The sequence below is a fragment of the Schistocerca americana genome, chromosome 4, assembly GCF_021461395.2.
Source record: "Schistocerca americana isolate TAMUIC-IGC-003095 chromosome 4, iqSchAmer2.1, whole genome shotgun sequence".
Taxonomy (NCBI): domain Eukaryota; kingdom Metazoa; phylum Arthropoda; class Insecta; order Orthoptera; family Acrididae; genus Schistocerca; species Schistocerca americana.
This window is the reverse complement of record NC_060122.1, coordinates 370,707,417-370,726,835: the sequence shown is the minus strand read 5'-3', so window position 1 is coordinate 370,726,835 and position 19,419 is coordinate 370,707,417. Positions and strand designations below refer to the sequence as shown.

The following is a 19,419-nucleotide window of genomic DNA, read 5'->3' as shown; positions in this document are numbered from 1 at the left end:
GCAGGTGAACACAGCAAAATGGAAGCCAGAGATTTTAAATTTAACATTCAAGAACTCGTTCATACTGGAAAATCATACAAACATACAGTCATCTGATCATCAGGCAGAATCCAGAATGGACAACATAGTAATAAGCATCCCTGGCATAGAGAAACAACTGAAAGATTTGAAAGTAAATAAATCACCAGGTCTGGATGGATTTCCAGTTCGAATTTACAAAGAGTACTCTATGTCATTGGCCCCTTACCTATCTTGCACTTATTGCTAATCTCTTGCCCAGCACAAAGACCCAAGTGACTGGATAAAGGTGCAGTTGACTCCAAAATGTAAGAAGGGTAAAAGAAAGGACCTGCAAAATTACAGACCAATATCCCAAACTTCTGTTTGCTGCAGAATCCTTGAACATATTCTCAGTTCGAATATAATAAACTTTCTTGAGACTGCGAAGCTTATGTCCACAAGTCAGCTTGGTTTTAGAAGGCACCACTCATGCAAAACTCAGCTTGCCCTTTCCTCACATGATATACTGAGAAATATGAAGGGCAACACGCAGATTCCATATTTCTAGGTTTCTGGAGAGCATTTGACATGGTGCCTCATTGTAGGCTTTTAATGAATGTTCGAGCATATGGAATAAAATCAGATATGCGAGTGGCTCGAAGACTTCTTAAGTAATAGAATCCAGCAAGTTGTGCTTGACAGCGAGTGTACATCAGAGACAGGGCTATCGTCAGGACTGCCCCAGGAAAGAGTGATAGGACCACTGTTGTTCTCTACATACATAATGATTTAGCAGATAGAGTGGGTAGCAAGCTCCAGTCATTTGCTGATGATGCCATGGTGTACAGTAAGGTGTCAAAGTTGAGTGATTGTAGGAAGTAGGAAGATACAAGATGACTGAAACAAAATTTCCAGTTGGTGTCATGAAAGGCTGCTAGCCCTAAATGTGGAAAAATGTATAAGTTGATGCAGGTTCAATGTTCAGATACAGTATTACTAGTGTCCTGTTTTAAGTGAAGTCATTTAAAAGTCTGGGTGAAAAGTTGCAAAGGGATATGAGGTGGAACAAGCATGCAAGAACTGTGGAAGGGAAGGCGAATGGTTGACTTTGGTTTATTGGGAGAATTTTAGGAACGAGTGGTTCACCCGCAAAGGAGATCGCATACAGGACGTTGGTGTGACCTGTTCTTGAGTACTGCAAGTGTGAGATACTTACAAGGTCAGATTGAAGGAAGACTTTGAAGCAATTCAGAGGAGGGCTCACAGATTTGTTACAGGTAGGTTTGAACAATGTGTAAGTTACAGATGTGCTTTAGGAGCTCAAATGGTAATCCCTGGAGGGAAGGTGATGTTCTTTTAGAGAAACACTGTTGAGAAAATTTAGAGAACTGGCAACAGAAGCTGGTTGCCGAACAATTCTACTGCTGCCAACATACATTGCGCATAAGGACCGTGAAGATAAGAGAAATGTGGGCTCGTACAGAGGTATATAGGCAGCCATTTTTCGCTTACTCTCTTTGCCAGTGGAACAGGAAAGGAAATGACTAGTTGTGGTACAGAGTACCCTCCACAATGCACTGTATGGTGGATTTCGGAATATCAATGTAGATGTAGAATACCTTCAGATAACCACAATGGACTATGTCCATTCATATCAACTGTTGATAGTAAGAAAAAGAATCCTCAACTACTTTTTGAAAATGTTTTATTTTAAGTAACTCGGCGTATGTGAAGAGAGACGATCCTTTACATCTGTATACTTCTGTCTTAATCTTTTTCCTAAGTTCTAATTGTTGACACAAATAAGCACTATTGCATTTGCAGCAATGTTTGTATTCATAATTAATGATTTCTCTATCACTGTTATGCACATTACTACCATGTGAATCAACTCAGGAGGATGGGAATATGGAGCTGGAACAGTCACGGGCTTCAGCTTGTGTTTCAGAAAAAGATTCAACTTTTCAGATTCCTTTCATAATCCGAATTAGCAAAATTTATTGGCCACACACACAAGCATTAGCAATCAAAAATTAATCGGAGCATTTAACAACATTTATTTGCTCTTGTTTCGTATCATTATTCCAAGGAATCATATGAAACATAATTTCCATCTTTTTTCCTTGTCTGCAGTGATAACTACACAGCGAACCATTATTTTTAATCAAAAACAATTTAGAACATACTCTCAGAGCCCCTCAATACTTTGATAACATAGTATAACTCTGCACTTAATCATTTATCACCAACGAGAACTTATGCAAACAACCTTGTATTTACTCAAAACACAATTGGTTATGGCAGTGGTGGGCTACAGAGTGGTGGCAGCATTGTCTGTGGTCTCACCGACAGAGCTTGCTACTGCACACATGCCTTGTGATTCCTACAGTCTATTCAAGTAGCTGTGAGGATCAGGGCAGCAATCGCATGGCTGTCAGTTACCATTTAATAATGGCAAGGACCACAATGATGAAAGCTCATGGACGTACAACCACTTGATGACATCTTTATCTTTGCCTCTCTTCCTACTCACATCCTCACAACAGAAGGGTTCCTCTCAATCTATTATCCAAGTGACCTGCTCCAACTTTCAACCTCCTCTACTTAGTCCCTATTCCCTTCCTGTAGAAGGAAAGTATAGTTTTGAAACCTAGAAGGACTTTTTTCTCTTTCAAGTGCTTCTATCACAATACGGGGACAGGGCCTTCTGAAGTTAGATACTGGCTACTTTGTAATATCAGGTGCAATTTATTAGCATTTGATAAAATGTAATCAGCTTTAGTTTTAGTTCCATTTGTTCCCTGCCAAGTCAATTTTTGACTGTTGTGTTCTGAAAGAAGGCAGGAGGTAAATATTTTATTCTCAGCATTATCTACTAATGAATGTCTTCTTATTTCTGCAGTCATCCACAAAATTTCCCCACTTACGTATAGTGTTATTTTTGTCCCCTACTTCTGTTTTAACACTCCCCATTCCCATTTTTGTAGAGGAACTCTCACAGGTTTTCTCAATGAGAGTGATCAATAGTGTGCTTTCATTCTGCCAAGTTGATGTTTCCATTTTATGCCAGATGGGTATTGCATTCCATGTGAATGTGTCATGTCATCAGAAGAGTCGAGAGAGCCAGGGAACATCAGCAACATACCTCAATAAAACAACGAAGCAAATCAGCTGTCACCGAGCACTGTCTTGAATATAATCATGAAATGAATTATGATGAGACCAATGTCACTGAGCGCACACAAAGTTTCTGGGACAGCATAATTAATAAGTGTATCGAAATAAAGACATCAGAAAACCTAATAAACAGGGTTGGTTTCAGTTTTAATAATACTTGGGGTCAGGCACTCAATTTATCAAAAACCTGTTTGACATCACATCCACCAGTGTTGAAAAACATGGAGAGAATTTGCGTTTCACGGAATATTAGTGTGAGCTCTGAAAACCAAAAGAGTTTCAAAGGGTGAAATGGGCATCGGAAATCAAACTCTGCTGTAAACAGTGGAGTGAGACAAACAATAATTCACAATCCAAGTTGGAATCCAGGCAGTACATTTAATAGCAAAACTTTCAGGGACCTGAAGAAGATGGTTTGGTTGGTTGTTGAAATATTTTGCATGAACAGGAAACAACAGCTTGGCAGAACACTTGGAAGCATGTTATTAATTTACTGTAATTTCTTAGTTTCTGTTGGTTTTTGTAGAGGTCCTCTACCTCCTAATGAGAACATTTCCAATTAAAAGAAATCTTCCCATTCTGTCTGAAATTTCGTGAGATCTAGGCATTTATGTATTTTTTTCTAATGTGATTACATTAAATACAAATTGAGGAACTAAATTATTGATGCCTATTTAGGACCACTCCTAAAATTAAGAATGGCATTTTACAAACTGGACATACAGAAACTTTCCAAGTAAATGAAAAACTATTGTTCACAGTGTTTAAATATAAGCTGACATATATTTTAACCAAACTTTCACTTTAATAATGATATAATTATTACCACTACTTTATAAAAAGTTATTTAATTACCTCTTTATTTAGAGATATTTATTTATGGCTCTCAAAATAGTTCTGAAGTTGTTACAATGGACAGTAACAGCTCTTTCATGCCAAAAGTTTACCAACTACTTACCTACGCCAGAGCATGAAATCACATCTGTCATTGTACGAACTGAAAATGTATTGTTCTAAGGCTGCACTAGGATATTGTCTTGGAATGGTAAGCAGTAAGGTTGCATTCTGTACATAATATACAAAGTAATTCCAGGAAATTATGAAGTTTGAGAGCCACAGCCGGCCCTGCTATAATGATTTGGGAAGGCATTAATATGATTTTAGGTTACTTCTGAGAGAGCATTTTGACATTTTTTTGGTATTTACATGTCTATGAGCCACATTATGTATTCCCTAGCTGTGTTTGCTGACTTTGTGAATCTGCACAAATCTTACTAATGATGTTATTAGGAGCCACTAGTGTTCTCTGGTGTTTGTCAGTAAGTGCAGATTGCAGTAATCTTGATCATTTATATAATTTACTTGGATAGATTAAAAAAAATCTTCTCACCAAGTGGTGGCAGAACAGATACTTAAAAGAAGATTCTAATTAAAACCTCCTTTTATGTGTGTGTTCTGCTGCCACTCGATAAGTAGATTTTTATGTATCCATTTAAATTATTTTATAAAAAATTGATCAGTTACATGTTATTCCTGATATGCAACTGGACAATATTATCCTGTGACCGGGTCATTCTTGCTGCACGTGTGACCTTTTTTGCCAGTGTTGTTACTGTATATAAAAATGTTTGAAAAGGATGGAACAGCACCTGATATAAAGCCATTTGTTCCATAATCTGAAGTGCTGCAGTCTGGTGGCCACTCTGCATCAGAGTACGGCAACTGCCATGAATAGACTGCACGCGCTCCAAAGCACTAAAAAATTCTTCAGTAATTGCACCATCTCTCAGTACAGTTTGCTCTGAAGATGACAGTTGGAAACTTCTCAGAAATGCATCTGCCATTTTCTGCTGAAGAGTCAACTTCTGGCTGAAAGCAGAATGACACCGACATTTCAAGGTACTAAAATAAACACAAGTCATAATTAAAATAATGATGATGATGATGATGATGATGATAACAAGAACAATGACACCTGGTGAATGGGTTTGGAACATCCACTAATAAATAACTGACATTACAATAATGTACTTTTTTACTCTACATCATGATAATGGAAAGTCTTTGACACAGTATGAATTCAGCTTAATATCAAGATACATAAGGGGCATGTGGAAAAATATAACCAAACTTTTAAGTGTCACAGAAATTTTATTTTCCTACTGACAACATTACATTTTTTTAACATCAATATGGCAGATGTCTGTTTAAGCTTTGTAGAGTGGAAGGAGGTTATTAAGTAGTACTGGAAGTTTGAAATTGATGATGCAATTCGGAGAGAGAGGAGAAGTTGATAAGGGGCTGATCCAATCATCCAGTCATCATGTTCTTTAGATCCCACTTAGGGGTACCTTCCGGAATGTAGAACAAGTCAAGATTAGCGATTGCTAAGTTAATAAGTGTGTGTCTATGAGACTAAAACAAGGTGGATCAAACAGTGTGTGATGTGCAGTAAGGCCCACCAAGGTGACCCAACATGTTTACAAATGATTAATTCTCAAATATAGTACTGAAAGGGTTTCAGCTTTTCACCACAAAAATGTTCACGGCAAGGGTCACATGAAAGTGATGTAAGCTTTAACAGTACATGACGCATTCTGAATAGAAGCAGATCACATTATTTCATTTGAAGACTAGTGCAACAGCTAAGTGAAGATGAACCAGATTCCAGGGTATAATTTTGTGGATGGGTTCAGGGATGGTTACAAGTGAACTACCTATTATGGGTAGTAGGGCGCGGTTGGTCAGATGAAATACAATCAACAAGCCAAGACCACAGTTGAAAATGCTGTGAATTTGTCTTGAGCAGAGATTTAGTGCGGCTTAGCTCCTAGATGACTTGTTGGGGTTTTCCTTTATGAAGGTGCTGTAACTGGAAGAAGGTACCTAACAATGCTTGCAGTTTACATTTTCTCCTTTATTTGTTTAATGACATATGATATGTGTGTCTTTTAATCATACTGGGACACACTAATTGATCAGCAGATACAGTTATGCACACATCCATAAGTCACAACCAGCCAATGTTCACAGCGAGCCCTATGGTGCGGGTACTGATGTCATCCTAGCCCAACGTGATTTTCTGCTAGGCTGCGATTTGGATTTTGTTGTTACATACTGTAAAGTTTGGCTAGCACACAGACTTGCCTGTCTACCTAATTCGGCATTGTCTTCACGCACCACTCAATCAACTGTTGTGTTTTCAGTGAATGAACCCAAGTCAAGTGAGAACATAGAGAGTGTGGTTTGTATTTGAGAGCTTCCCAGCTGCATCTACAGTGTTCTGCACTACTGTGTGAGTTAGTCAAAAAACTTCCAGAGTACTGTATTGACTAAAAGATATCCTCCACCAGAAAGCTTTTGTTTTGTGTGTTTTGAGAAGAGTCAGCAACTGTTACTTTCTGTGATTCATTTGTATGTATATTGTGTTTAATAGAATCTGTGGTGTTGTTGTTGTTGTTGTCATCGTCGTAGACATTGAAGCAGAGTGAGTATCTGAGTCAAAATTTGCCAACCCTGTCTGTAGGATACAGGAGATATATTGAGTTTCCTGCATGCTCCCTAGACCTTACACTACTCAATTTATTCCTAATGGGGCACAGTTAAAAGAGGAGGAATACTGTCAAATGTTGTAGCCTCTACACACTTTTGAATGAGATTCAAGCAACATGTACAGATGTTCCATTGGACACTTTAGTGTGAATTAAGGTATCTGTTGTGACTCATACTCAGAAATGTATCAGTGCTGAAGGTCAATGGTTATGAATATTTCTATTAGCCACCATACGGAACATTTAGTTTAACTAGAAAGTACACTTGTAGGTACAAAAATAAATTTTCTGTTACCATTCACATGTACGCAAATATTTTTGATGGACCCTATATATAGTTATCACCCCCGGATATCTACATATATATATATAGTGTCTTCTTCCACTCTAGAGAAAAAGAAATGCTTATAAACCTAACAGTTGTAACACACTGTGAGTGCTTCTCTACCAATCATTTCATCTTGAAGGTGATAGGTACACTGACCACATCTCACTTACTTGTTATCTACAACTAAAAATATTTCAAACAATGGAAAATTCAGACTGGAATAATGAAAATATTACAAAAAGGATATATTGCTACTCACCATATAGTAAAGAAGTTGAGTCGCAGATAGGCACAACAAAGAGACTGCTAAACAAGTAAGCTTTCAGCTAAAAGGCCTTCTTCTGTCTGGCTCTGGCAGCCAGATACAGTGGTCGTGTGTGTGTGTGTGTGTGTGTGTGTGTGTGTGTGTGTGTTTTACCAAATACAGAAGAAGGTCTTTTGGCTGAAAACTTACTTGTTTAGCAGTCTTTTTGTTGTGCTTGTCTATGACTCGGCATCTCCACTATATGGTGAGTAGCAATGTAACCTTTTCATAGTATTACAAATATTTCAGTATTCTCTTAATATATCATCAGAAAATAATCAGAGCTGTGAGCTTCATCTCTGTGTACTCACAACCACACATATTCACTGATGCAAAAGGTTTACTTGTTATCAAAGATTAGTGAATAACAGTTGCACAATAAAGAAATTTTAACATTTGTCTACATATTTTGGGAATCATGCTCTCATCATCTGGTCATCCATTTTTTTTACTGTGTACCTCTGTGACACTTCACACTATATATATTCATTCCTGCTGGTGCATGACTACTGCACAAAAAACAAAATCATTGCGCTGCCTCATCCTTTGTACTCTCCAGACCTGGCGCCTGCAGACTTTCTTTTATTTCCAAAGTTGAAAACCCTGTTGAAAGGACAAAGATTTGCAATATGAGATAAAAGAAAATTCGTAGATGGCGCTTCACACAATCCAGCATAAAGAGTACCAAGACTGTTTCTAGAAGTGGAAATGGTGTTGGGCACAGTGTATCAATTGTGTAGGAGAGTATTTCAAAGGAGATCGTGCACAATAAGTAAAAGGTAAGGGGAGAAAAATTTTGTGGCCATAGTTCCAGAATGTTATGAACAGACCTTGTACCTGATCCAACGGTACATTCAGACCCTGTGATCTGACACCAGATTATCCTGGACCAGATGAGGATACTGCTACTGCAGGAAGTGGGTGCCAGAGAGTGCACGAAATTACTGAATAAGAACAGTAGTGTACTTCTGAGAAACTGGCTGGTGTGCCACGTTTATTTAGAAAAAAACTACCAGGATGACGTACAAAGTGTAGCACTAGGGAGGCACCAGGGTCATTCAATGTAAACGAGGAATCATTATAAAAAAAATAATTTTTCTGTGGGAATTTTTTCCCCTGTTACTTATGTAGGTTGGGCATTGAATTTTGTTGGCAAGATTGATTTTTCCCTCCAAAACCTATTGTTTACTTGTGGGAGCCATTGTTTTGAAGATTAGATTGTCGAGTTTGTTCAAGCAGAAGATTTGATCGATTTCAAGGTAAGAAAAAAATCATGAAATTTATTATAATTCTTTAAGGTTTGTACATCACTTTAAAGTGCATAACTTCGTCTTCTTTTTGGTACATTTCCAGAAGAAAACAATTTAAGCATAATAAATACAAAAACATTTATATAACCTAACCCAAAATGTATAACAAGAGTTATCAAATGCCAATTTTTTAAAGATTTTCACAAAATACATTTAAATACAGAAGCTTATATGCCATGCTGTCCTTCACATAAGTGTACCTCAATTTGGTATCTCAAATAAATTTCCTCCTGGAAGTCTTCTCCTGGTATAGAATATTTAATTCATGTAACGTGAGTTATCTTTATGTATGTAATGTGAGTTACCATAATTTTTGTAGGATTAGTTATAATTTTGAGCAGTCACATTGGTTCTGAATTACATACAACACAACTAACAATATATTGCAACAAATATCTCCACATGCCACATAAAATCCCATAGGGAATAGCTATTTCTATTTTACAACAATTCGCAATTTTTGCAGAATGACTAAGTGCAGCTGAAAAGATGAGACGAAGATGGCAGAAAATGAAAGATGAAGGCAGGTACGAAGAGTATAAAATATCAAACACAAGGAAACTACACAAAAATTCAGGAAAAAGAAGCAGGAACAGGAAAACTGTTTTAGTAAAAGAGAACAAGAAAAGATTGCTGCAGACAGGAAACGGAATGTTAAAGAAAGCATTGCCACGTACAGGAAGTGGCTAAAGGAAGCTCCTTCAGCTACACCAAGTAGTTCTGCCTCTCCACCACATAAAAACAGGTCTTCATTGGGAAAAGCTGTATCAAAAGTGAAACACATACTTCCAGCATCACCCATAAAACAAAAATGTGCTATTAGAAGGTTGTATCATACATATGTTGAACCTTTAGTAGTAGAAAGAGTCTAAACAAAAAGTAAGTGATGAAATAAGCAGCACAGTGACCAAATTCTATGAAAGGGATGACATTAGCGGACAGGCCCCTGGACGCAAAGACATTGTGACTGTAAAAGATGAGAAAGGTAAGGTAAGTTGCAAGTACGACACTTTATGTTTTCTTTGAAAGAAGCCCATGTAATGTTTTGTGAAGAAAATGGCAAAGTGACCGATAAAAGCAAATTCGCAGAATTAAGACCCAAACATGTCACGCTTGCCAATAAACTTCCACACAACATGTGTGTCTGCAGATATCACAAGAATTTCATCTGTGCTGTTAACTCTCTTCATAGCATAGTACCTCAAACCACTAAGTACACCAGTAACTGGACAGAATTTTTTCTATGTGCAGAGCCTACAGCCAATTGTTGGTTGGGAAAGTGCATGAAATGTAAAGATTTATTGACAGTTAAACTTCTTGATTTATGTACTGGTGTACAAGAGTAGAACGTGAAATGGTATGTGTGACATGAGAGTAATGGCAGAATTTTGAAAGCAGAGGAAGAAGGCACATTATAGAATCTTATTGATCATATTCTTACCATAGGACCTAAATTTTTAGAGCACTGCTACTTTAAGAGAGAACAATCAAAGAACTATCAGAGTGATAAGGAATCACTGTCTTCTGTGATGCTAACTGCCATGATGCAAATTGATTTTTCTGAAAATTTTACATGTGTAAGTCAAGATGAAATCACACTGGCAGCAGAATCAAATTAGTATTTTTACTGCCATTATTTGGCATTCAGGTACTTCTCATCCCTATGTGTTGGTATCTGATAATCTGGACCACACACAAATAACACTATCGTTCTCTATGTTGATAGACTTCTTGAAGAACTACCAAAAAATATTAGAGAGTTTACAATCTGGTCAGATGGTCCTGCTGCCCAGTTTAAAAACAGATATATTGCACAGGCTATAAAAGTTCTAAGTACGAGTCATGCCAAAAGAATTACATGGAAGTATTTTGCAGCTTCTTATGGGAAGGGGCCAGTGGATGGAATTGGTGGGGCTGTCAAACGCAAAGTTTGGTCTCTTGTGAAAAGCCAGAAATGTGTTGTAAACAATGCAATAGATTTTGTAAAAGCATTGTTGAATTATTCTTCTAACACGAGAGCAATTCTTATGGGTGAAGAAGACTTTAGCTAAAGAAGCAAAACACTACATCTCTCGGCCTTAATCAAGAACTGCAAGCCTTTCTTGAACATTTCTAAAATTCATCACTTGGAACTCTATAATAATGAAGTTGTGGGACACACCACTTCATCAGCTGCAGAGGAAAACACTAAAAGAACAGAAAAATCACTAGATATACAAGTAGATGACTGAGTGGTGGTAAAATATGACAATTCACATTTTCCTGGTAATGTTACGAAAATTGAAAACGGTGAGTTTAAAGTTGATGTTGTGATGAAAGATGGCAAGTTTTGGAAGTGGCCTGAAATTGAAGATGAGATATACTACACTAAAGACAAGGTTGTCAGAAAAGTTAACCCTCCATGTGTTGTAAATTCCCATGGTTATTTCAAGTTTGACTGTGATCTGTGACAATGAAACTTGAGTTACCGTATGTTGTAACGTGAGTTACCGTATGTTGTAACGTGAGTTACCGTATGTTGTAACGTGAGTTACCGTATGTTGTAACGTGAGTTACCGTATGTTGTAACGTGAGTTACCGTATGTTGTAACGTGAGTTAGCGTATGTTGTAACGTGAGTTAGCGTATGTTGTAACGTGAGTTAGCGTATGTTGTAACGTGAGTTAGCGTATGTTGTAACGTGAGTTAGCGTATGTTGTAACGTGAGTTAGCGTATGTTGTAACGTGAGTTAGCGTATGTTGTAACGTGAGTTAGCGTATGTTGTAACGTGAGTTAGCGTATGTTGTAACGTGAGTTAGCGTATGTTGTAACGTGAGTTAGCGTATGTTGTAACGTGAGTTAGCGTATGTTGTAACGTGAGTTACCTGTTCATTATGTTTTAATATTTATTCTATTGGAGATTAAATGTTTGGAACTTTGTTAAAGTACTTATTAGATCTGATGTTCACATAAAACAGAGCAGACTGTTTTTATTTTCTTTATCATATGCAAAAGCCATTTCTTGGAAGTGTAACGTCAGTTACCAACAATAATTATAAGATTTGGTTTTATAAATATAGTAACGTAACAATTATTGTGATAAAGGTTTATGGAGCATTCTGTATAAACTCTGTTTTGAGGCATATAAAATGTTCAATAGAAACATTTCCTTCTGTTAGTTGTCCAAAACTTATAATATAAACATCAATATGTAACGTTACTATGGAATGACCCACCAACAGACTGAGATGCATATTGCCGAAAGAGGGGTGGGAAGACAAGTCTGTACCAGGCCACTCTCATTAGTACATCTCGCGGGCCCTCACGTGACTATTTGCAGCCCTCTGATTTGTTACTGGAGGGTAATTTGGAAGTGTACCTCCATCAGCAATGACTAAACAAGACTTCACTCCATCAACATTACCGACTATAAGAATGGTGTGCATGTGAATAAGGCATGGGCTGGCAGATGTATCTGGTACCATACCAGTTCGAGACTGGTCATGACTCTTCAGTAAAATGCAGTTACTCTGTACAGAGTATAAAAACAGAAAAACAAAAATTGAAATATTGTATGAAAAATTAAGCTGCTTCCATTCAGCCTATTAGCCAACCATGTATATTTCCATCCCTTTCCATAGGAGCAGTTTACTTCCTTTCGAGACTGCAAATAAAATGGTTGAACTATTCAAATGATTGGAATGATTAAATATATGGAAAGTGCTCCCTTGGTGTTTACTAAAAAACATTATAATTTCTGAAGTTAGAAAACAAGGGGCAAGGGTACAAAGTTAGTAATTCTATCTTCTTTACAAGTAATATTACAATAAATTTTGATATCTGAATTGGGCAATTTTAGTTAACAACAATGGTAATATGTGGTCAATTGAAGTGGTGTGCTGATGGATGGTGTGGTGGCATGGAGACGATCCCAGGTGTGGCAACATATTTCAAAATGTCTTTAGTTATGAGAGTCACCTAATGACTGCTGCTTGGGTACAGCTGGTTTTGGTGATTTGAATCACTTAACAATATCCCGTGTTATATGTGATCCATATGGCCAGTCCACAGAAAACAAGAGTTGATGGGACAGGTATGAAACTGGGTATAATCACTCCATGCATGTATTCTTGTGTATTCCAATCGGCGATGTGCACAGAGGCATGATTAAGAGTAATTTGGCCTTGCTCTGGAACTAATAATTTATCAATTGATTGCAGAAGGCAAGCTTTTGTTTATTAGGCAGCGTAGGCAAGCTGTCGATTATGGCAGCACAAAAGGCATTTCAGGCAAATACAGAAGAAAAGATTTAAAATTTTTATTATGTATTTAAGTAAAATGAACCTAATAGTGGGTGTGGAAGAATTGTTGAATAGAAGTCTGCTGTCAGTTAAAGTAACTTGATAATTTTGAGAGAAATGTACGATTATAGCAGAAAGCGTAACCACAGTAGGTTATGGTACCAATAACAGTATACTATTCCGAATCGGTACGAACCAGTGTTCTCAAGTGGCCCACAGAAGCAGCCGGTGCGCACACTTGTCACTATAAGAAAACAATATTCTAATTTGAGCCCTGTGCCTTCTAAACACTTTGACAGGCCTTCCCCTCATCCTACCTTTTAAAATGACATTAGCCACCTCGTACGCATTTCCATATCGGACAGGATTAATTTCTCTCGATGAGAGGCAAGGATAGCTGGCGAGGCCTGCTCCACTAATGTTTCCCCACAGTGGAGCTGCATTTTCGAAAATAATTATAACAGTCTAGATCGCAAGGCACATTTGCTAAAAGGTGACCAGTTTCAATCATCACATGATTGTCTTCAGACCTACAGCTGTAATGTAATAAAATTAGCTATAACCTTACAAAACATAGATATACCCATTTTAATGAACAATGGTTGTTTAGGAAGCAGGGACTGCTGAATGACGATAGTCAACTGCTGGAGAGAGCAGTGTAGCTATTTCTTAAATGCTGGAGGCTCCACCCACAGCTGACAGCATGATGTGTTAGCCAATCAGGTATGAATTGAATTATGTGCAAAAAGATGTACTTATTAATAAATAAAACATCAAAATTATGTAAAATAATTTTATATTAAAGAAGAAACAGTTTGTTAACACAGCTATTGTCAAATAAATATACTAAAAGCTTCAAAAACGAAACAAACAAATATCACATTTGTTGTCTATAGGTTGCCCTCGAGAGGTACGCTGGAAAATAATTACGATGTTGTTGGTTTGTATGGAGATGATGGACGCCATACCAAAGATGTAGCATCAGGGAAATTTCTAAAGAGATGGCTGTGAATATCGATAGGTGATGTCCAGTAGATGACTTTCCATAGATATACGAAGCAGTTAGTTACTATGGAGACGGAGGATGCTGATAGGTGGTTTCCACTGAAGCAGCCATAAACATTGATAAATGAAGTAGATAATGCTCCAAAGATGCTGGCCCAGGATATAAATAAGCAGTAGCCATTAATGTACGAATCAATCTATATTAATACCTGTAGATTGTAATATTGTAGCAAATAGTAACAAGAGTGGTATGAGAGGCTACCAACACTACAGGAAAAATATATGCCTATATTTCTAAAATAACCTGGTGAAATTGAGTGATGTTGAAAATAAATAAATTAAAATGATTTCTGGAAGAACAAATATAAATGAAAAATGTGTTGCCATGACTGACCTAATATGCCAACTATTTTTAATTGTAATAACAATGTACTAAGATGTAAAAAAGTAATTTTGGTTTCTTCTAACATATTACGAAGTTTCTGTTTAGGTAGATTACGTAGAATTTTCAAATTGCTAGAAATGCAACCTTCAGAGTGATATTGTTCATCAAGACACTGTCCAAACAAGGATTTGATAAGTGCAGTACCAGTAGTATGCTATCTAAAATATATTAAAATGTTACAACCAGTTTTTCCAATATATTGCTTATTGCAGTCATTGCACTGTATTTTACAGATGTCAGAATTTTGATATTTATTAGATTCGCCAATAAAGTCCCATGTAACAATGCTATTTGTTTGTTGTAATTTTTGACATAAAAAGCCGACTTGACTAGCACTACAGTTATTGACAACAGAAATTGTTTTGAAGTACCAGTTTCTTTTTGGACTGCATCAGGTTGAAGAGAGAATTTTAATAACCTATGTATCATTGTTTTGAAGGATGCTTTTTATTTTCAGTAATATGACATGAAGTAGCATTAATTATTATATCTGTTGATGCTGGTTTTCTGCAAATAGCAAAACAGTGTTTTCTGGCTCTGAGCACTATGGGACTCAACTGCTGTGGTCATAAGTCCCCTAGAACTTAGAACTACTTAAACCTAACTAACCTAAGGACATCACACACATTCATGCCCAAGGCAGGATTCGAACCTGCGACCGTAGCGACAGTGTTTTCTGTTTTGATTTGAAATTGTAAGCACTAGAAAATAGATATTCTTTTTATTTTCATGCTCTACTGTAAAAAAGTTTTGGAATTCACAGTGATCTTTGGTATGGTATCCATGATCTCCATAGAAATCAACAACATTGTTATTATTTTCCAGCGTGCCCCTAGAGGGCAGCCTATAGACAGCAAATGTGGTTAGTTTGTTTCCTTTTTAAAGTTTTTAGTATATTTCCTTACAATAGCTATGGTAACGAACTGTTTCTGCTTTAATGTAAAATTATTTTACATAATTTTGATGTTTTATTTACTAATAAGTACATTTTTTGCACATAATTCTCTTGAATTATACCTGATTGGCTAACACCCACATCATGCTGTCAGCTGTAGGTGGAGCCTACAGTATTTAAGAAATAGCTGTACAGCTCTCTCCAGCAGTTTACTATAGTCATTCAGTGGTTCCTGCTCCATACACAACTGCTGTCCATCAGATGGGTATATCTACATTTTGTAATTTTATAGCTAATTTTAAATTCTTATAATGTATCCATTTAATTTATATCCTGTATTATATTACAGCCGTAGGTCTGATGATGATCATGTGGTTTGAAACAGGTCACCCTTCAATAAACATGCCTTGTGACCTATACTGTTATAATTACTTTCAAATATTATATTTGGCTCACTGATATCTCCAGTTTCAAAAATCACCTGCATTTTGAAACTTCCTGGCAGATTAAAACTGTGTGCTGGACCAAGACTCGAACTCAGGACCTTTGCCTTTCGCGGGCAAGTGCTCTACCAACTGAGCTACCCAAGCACGACTCACGCCCCGTCCTCACAGATTTACTTCTGCCAGTACCTCGTCTAATACCTTCCAAACTTAACAGAAGCTCTCCTGTGAACCCTACAGGCAAAGGTCCCGAGTTCGAGTCTTGGTCCGGCACACAGTTTTAATCTGTCAGGAAGTTTCATATCAGCGCACTCCGCTGCAGAGTGAAAATTTCATTCTGGAAACATCCCCTAGGCTGTGGCTAAGCTATGTCTTCGCAATACTCTTTCTTTCAGGAGTGCTAGTTCTGCAGGGTTTGCAGGAGAGCTTCTGTAAAGTTTGGAAGGTAGGAGACAAGGTACTGGCAAAAGTAAAGCTGTGAGGAGAGGGGCGCGAGTCGTGCTTGGGTAGCTCAGTTGGTAGAGCACTAGCCCGCGAAAGGTAAAGGTCCCGAGTTCGAGTCTCGATCCAACACACAGTTGGAATCTGCCAGGAAGTTTCATATCAGCGCACACTCCCCTGCAGAGTGAAAATTTCATTCTGGCACCTGCATTTTGTGTGTTGTTTTGCAGAAAATTCCACTGTTGCTAATTCTGTGAGCAGCTGTTAAAAAAAAAAAAAATTTTAAAGAAAGAAACAAGCCGGAGGCATAATTACAGAAACCAGTACCCGTATGTTAGAAGTATTGACCCTGGCTCTTAAAGACACTTGTCCCACTGTTACACTAGGCAGTAAATAGCTGTCTCAAAAAACTCCCGAGGTTGTGATGTTAACCAGTTCTCCACATATAGGTGGACATCGTCATCTGAGGTGAATTGTTTGCCCCCCTTAGAGCCTTTTTAAGGGGACCAAAGATGGTGTAATCACAGGGAGAGAGATCCGGACTGTATGGAGGGTGGCCAAGAATGTCCCATTTCAATTTTTGCAAGAGTGCTGCGACTATGCTAGCTGTATGAGGCTTTGCATTGTTGTGGAGCAGAATGACCCCACGGGTGAGATTCCCTGATCGTTTTGATTTGATTGCTTGGCGAAGGGTGGTCAAGGTTTGTGAGTAATGCTGGGCATTCACTGCTGTCCCGTGCTGCAGGAAGTTGTGATGAAGCAAGCTGGGATATTTTTACTTCCCCTCTTGTTTTACCATCTGCCTCCTTAAATTAATTATTTTAATTTGAACTAATTACCACTAACATACACGAGTGTGATATGCCTTTTCGTATAAGAGAAAGGTAGGCCCTCAGTTTTGAAGAATTGAGCACCAGATCTAGTTTTGTGCTTAGTTTTATGTATGTAATTGATTTTCTAATTTACTTTGACTATTCCTATTTAGTGTCTTTCATTATACGGTGAAATGAGTAATTGTTTTGTAACTTAAATTCTACTGTTGATATATAAACAAATATAAATTCTGTAATAACTGTAAACATTTGGAAGACGAAGTGCTAGTATTCTTAAAGAATCTATTTGGTTCTAGTTGGAAACATGTTAGCAAAACCAGCCCTTAATTAATTCCAAAGTAATTAACAGTTTTGTCAAAAGTATTGTTTGCACAATTATATTTGTTAATTTCATGATTTAAACAAATAATTTGGCCTAACTCTTGTAGTAGAAGAAAGTGTTAAAAAGAATAAATTTTTTGTTGTATTCAGTTAATTTAATGAGTTACATTTTAATTGCCATTTCTGTAAATTTAACTTCGAACAATGTGTAGTTTCAGTACCTATTATTGTGATGATATATAAGGGCCTGATTTTTGATCAAGAGACAGTCAGTCCACGACTGAGTTTCAGACAAGAAGCCTGTGTTGGTTAGAACAACAATGCATCAGCTTAACAGTGAAATAAGTGTTACAACAATAGGCCATGTGTTAAAGCAATGACAGTGTCTGTTCCATATGTACCTGATTATTCCGAAAGAACTGTGAATTATGTGGTTATGCTTTTACTGCTCGTAGATGTTCAACAGTAAACTATTGTAGCAGTATGTGGGCATTTGCCTGCAAACTATTAATGAGGTTTATGGGAAGTTAGAACAATAGTGCACTGGCCACATATAACTGTTTATTACTGGGGGGTTGTGAAAAGTGAAAGTAAAAGACAGTGAAACGCAACTGTGCATCTATCAGCTACATTATTTAAAGTAGCCTATGTTCTACTTCCACAACCCACATTTCAACCAGTGTAGCAATGTGGTACAGCGACACTGGGGACAACATAACGAAATAAAGAAAGCAGGCAAAGTGAATCAGAAGCGGACCATCTTGGTCAAAGAAGAATGTCAGAATAACCTTTCCTTCACTCATGTGGATGGCCTTGGCTCTATTTGATGTGGTGATCCTGGATGCTTCCACTGGAGACTTTGTCGTTTTGATTCTGGTAATGACACCATGACGCATCCCAAGCCCACCACTCGTGCCAGGAACACATTCCCTTCCCGAGCATAGTGCTGCAGATGAGCAAGACAGTGGGCCATTAAACGTGCTTCCTGGTGTGGTTGAAGACTATGGAGCACCCATTGGGCAAACACTTTGCACATGTGCAGTTGTTCCTTCATGATGGTGTGAACACTTCTGATGTTCAATCTAACCACGGCGGCTATGGCTTTCACTGTCACTCGGTGGTCCCGGGTAACGAGTGCACCCACCAGCTGGGTGATGTCATCGGTAAGGCAGTGTGGTGTTCCAGACAGTGCATCATCGGCTAATGACACCCGTCCTTCCCTGAAGCGCTTGTGTCACGCCTTGACCCTAGCAAGGGACAGGCACTGTTTGTCGTACACTTGTGACATTTGTTGATGAATGTCCGTTCCTCCACCTACTTTCGCTGTCAGAAAACGAACAACACCTCCTTGCTCTTCTTTTTATGCCTCCACATCACAGTTTGCAATGCAGCTTGGACGATTGATGCATGCTGTTGCTAGCTGCTCTATATAGTCACGTAATGTGCAAGTGTGCCCTCTACGGACAGGCTGTCAACTTCCATGCTCTGGTCAGAACCACACCTCATTCCACACGCCACGGTATTACTCTCCTGTCACAGGTTTGTGCACTCTAGCCTCCGGCTCATTTCTTTTTGAATGCCCCTTACAGTACAACATAGTGTCAATAATATTTGGTTGAATGATTAGGTTTTCCAAAATGTTTGCAGAGCATGCCATTTACAAAAACAGAGTGTGGCTCATTGCTTTGTGATGGAGCAGAAACAAACTGTCCTGCCTCCTCGCATCGCTTAGCTAACCTTAGAGCTTTGTGCAGTGAAGTATGTGAGGCCACCCTCTACATATCTATGGGTGTAGTCTGTGTATGAAGATGCTGACTCAATTGTCAGCTGATCCCAAGTAGCCTCCTATCTCAGTACATACGTGTGATAAGACGTGGCAAAATCTTCATTCGGCTTTTGCTATAGCGTAGATAAACAGTCTCTATAGTAACCGACTTCTCTTCTGAGTGAAGAGTGCTCTGCTAAATTGAGCACGAAGGCTTCAAATGTTTCTGCATCTCTTAATGCATCAGCAAATTCGACATAGGAGCATGTGTCACTCGAAAACTTTAACCTCGCTATGTTTTGTAGAAACCCATCTGCCAAA

At 37.9% G+C, this 19,419-nt stretch overlaps 1 protein-coding gene across 1 annotated transcript in view; it reads right to left on the bottom strand.

Annotated features, from left to right (window-relative positions):
• The window catches only part of LOC124612254 (conserved oligomeric Golgi complex subunit 6), a 111,799-nt gene that overhangs the window by 80,552 nt on the left and 11,828 nt on the right, over positions 1 to 19,419 (bottom strand). Inside the window, exon 3 of the mRNA XM_047140336.1 lies at positions 4,827 to 5,046. Within this exon, the coding sequence (XP_046996292.1) occupies positions 4,827 to 5,046 (220 nt within the window). The remainder of the gene's footprint in view (positions 1 to 4,826; positions 5,047 to 19,419) is intronic.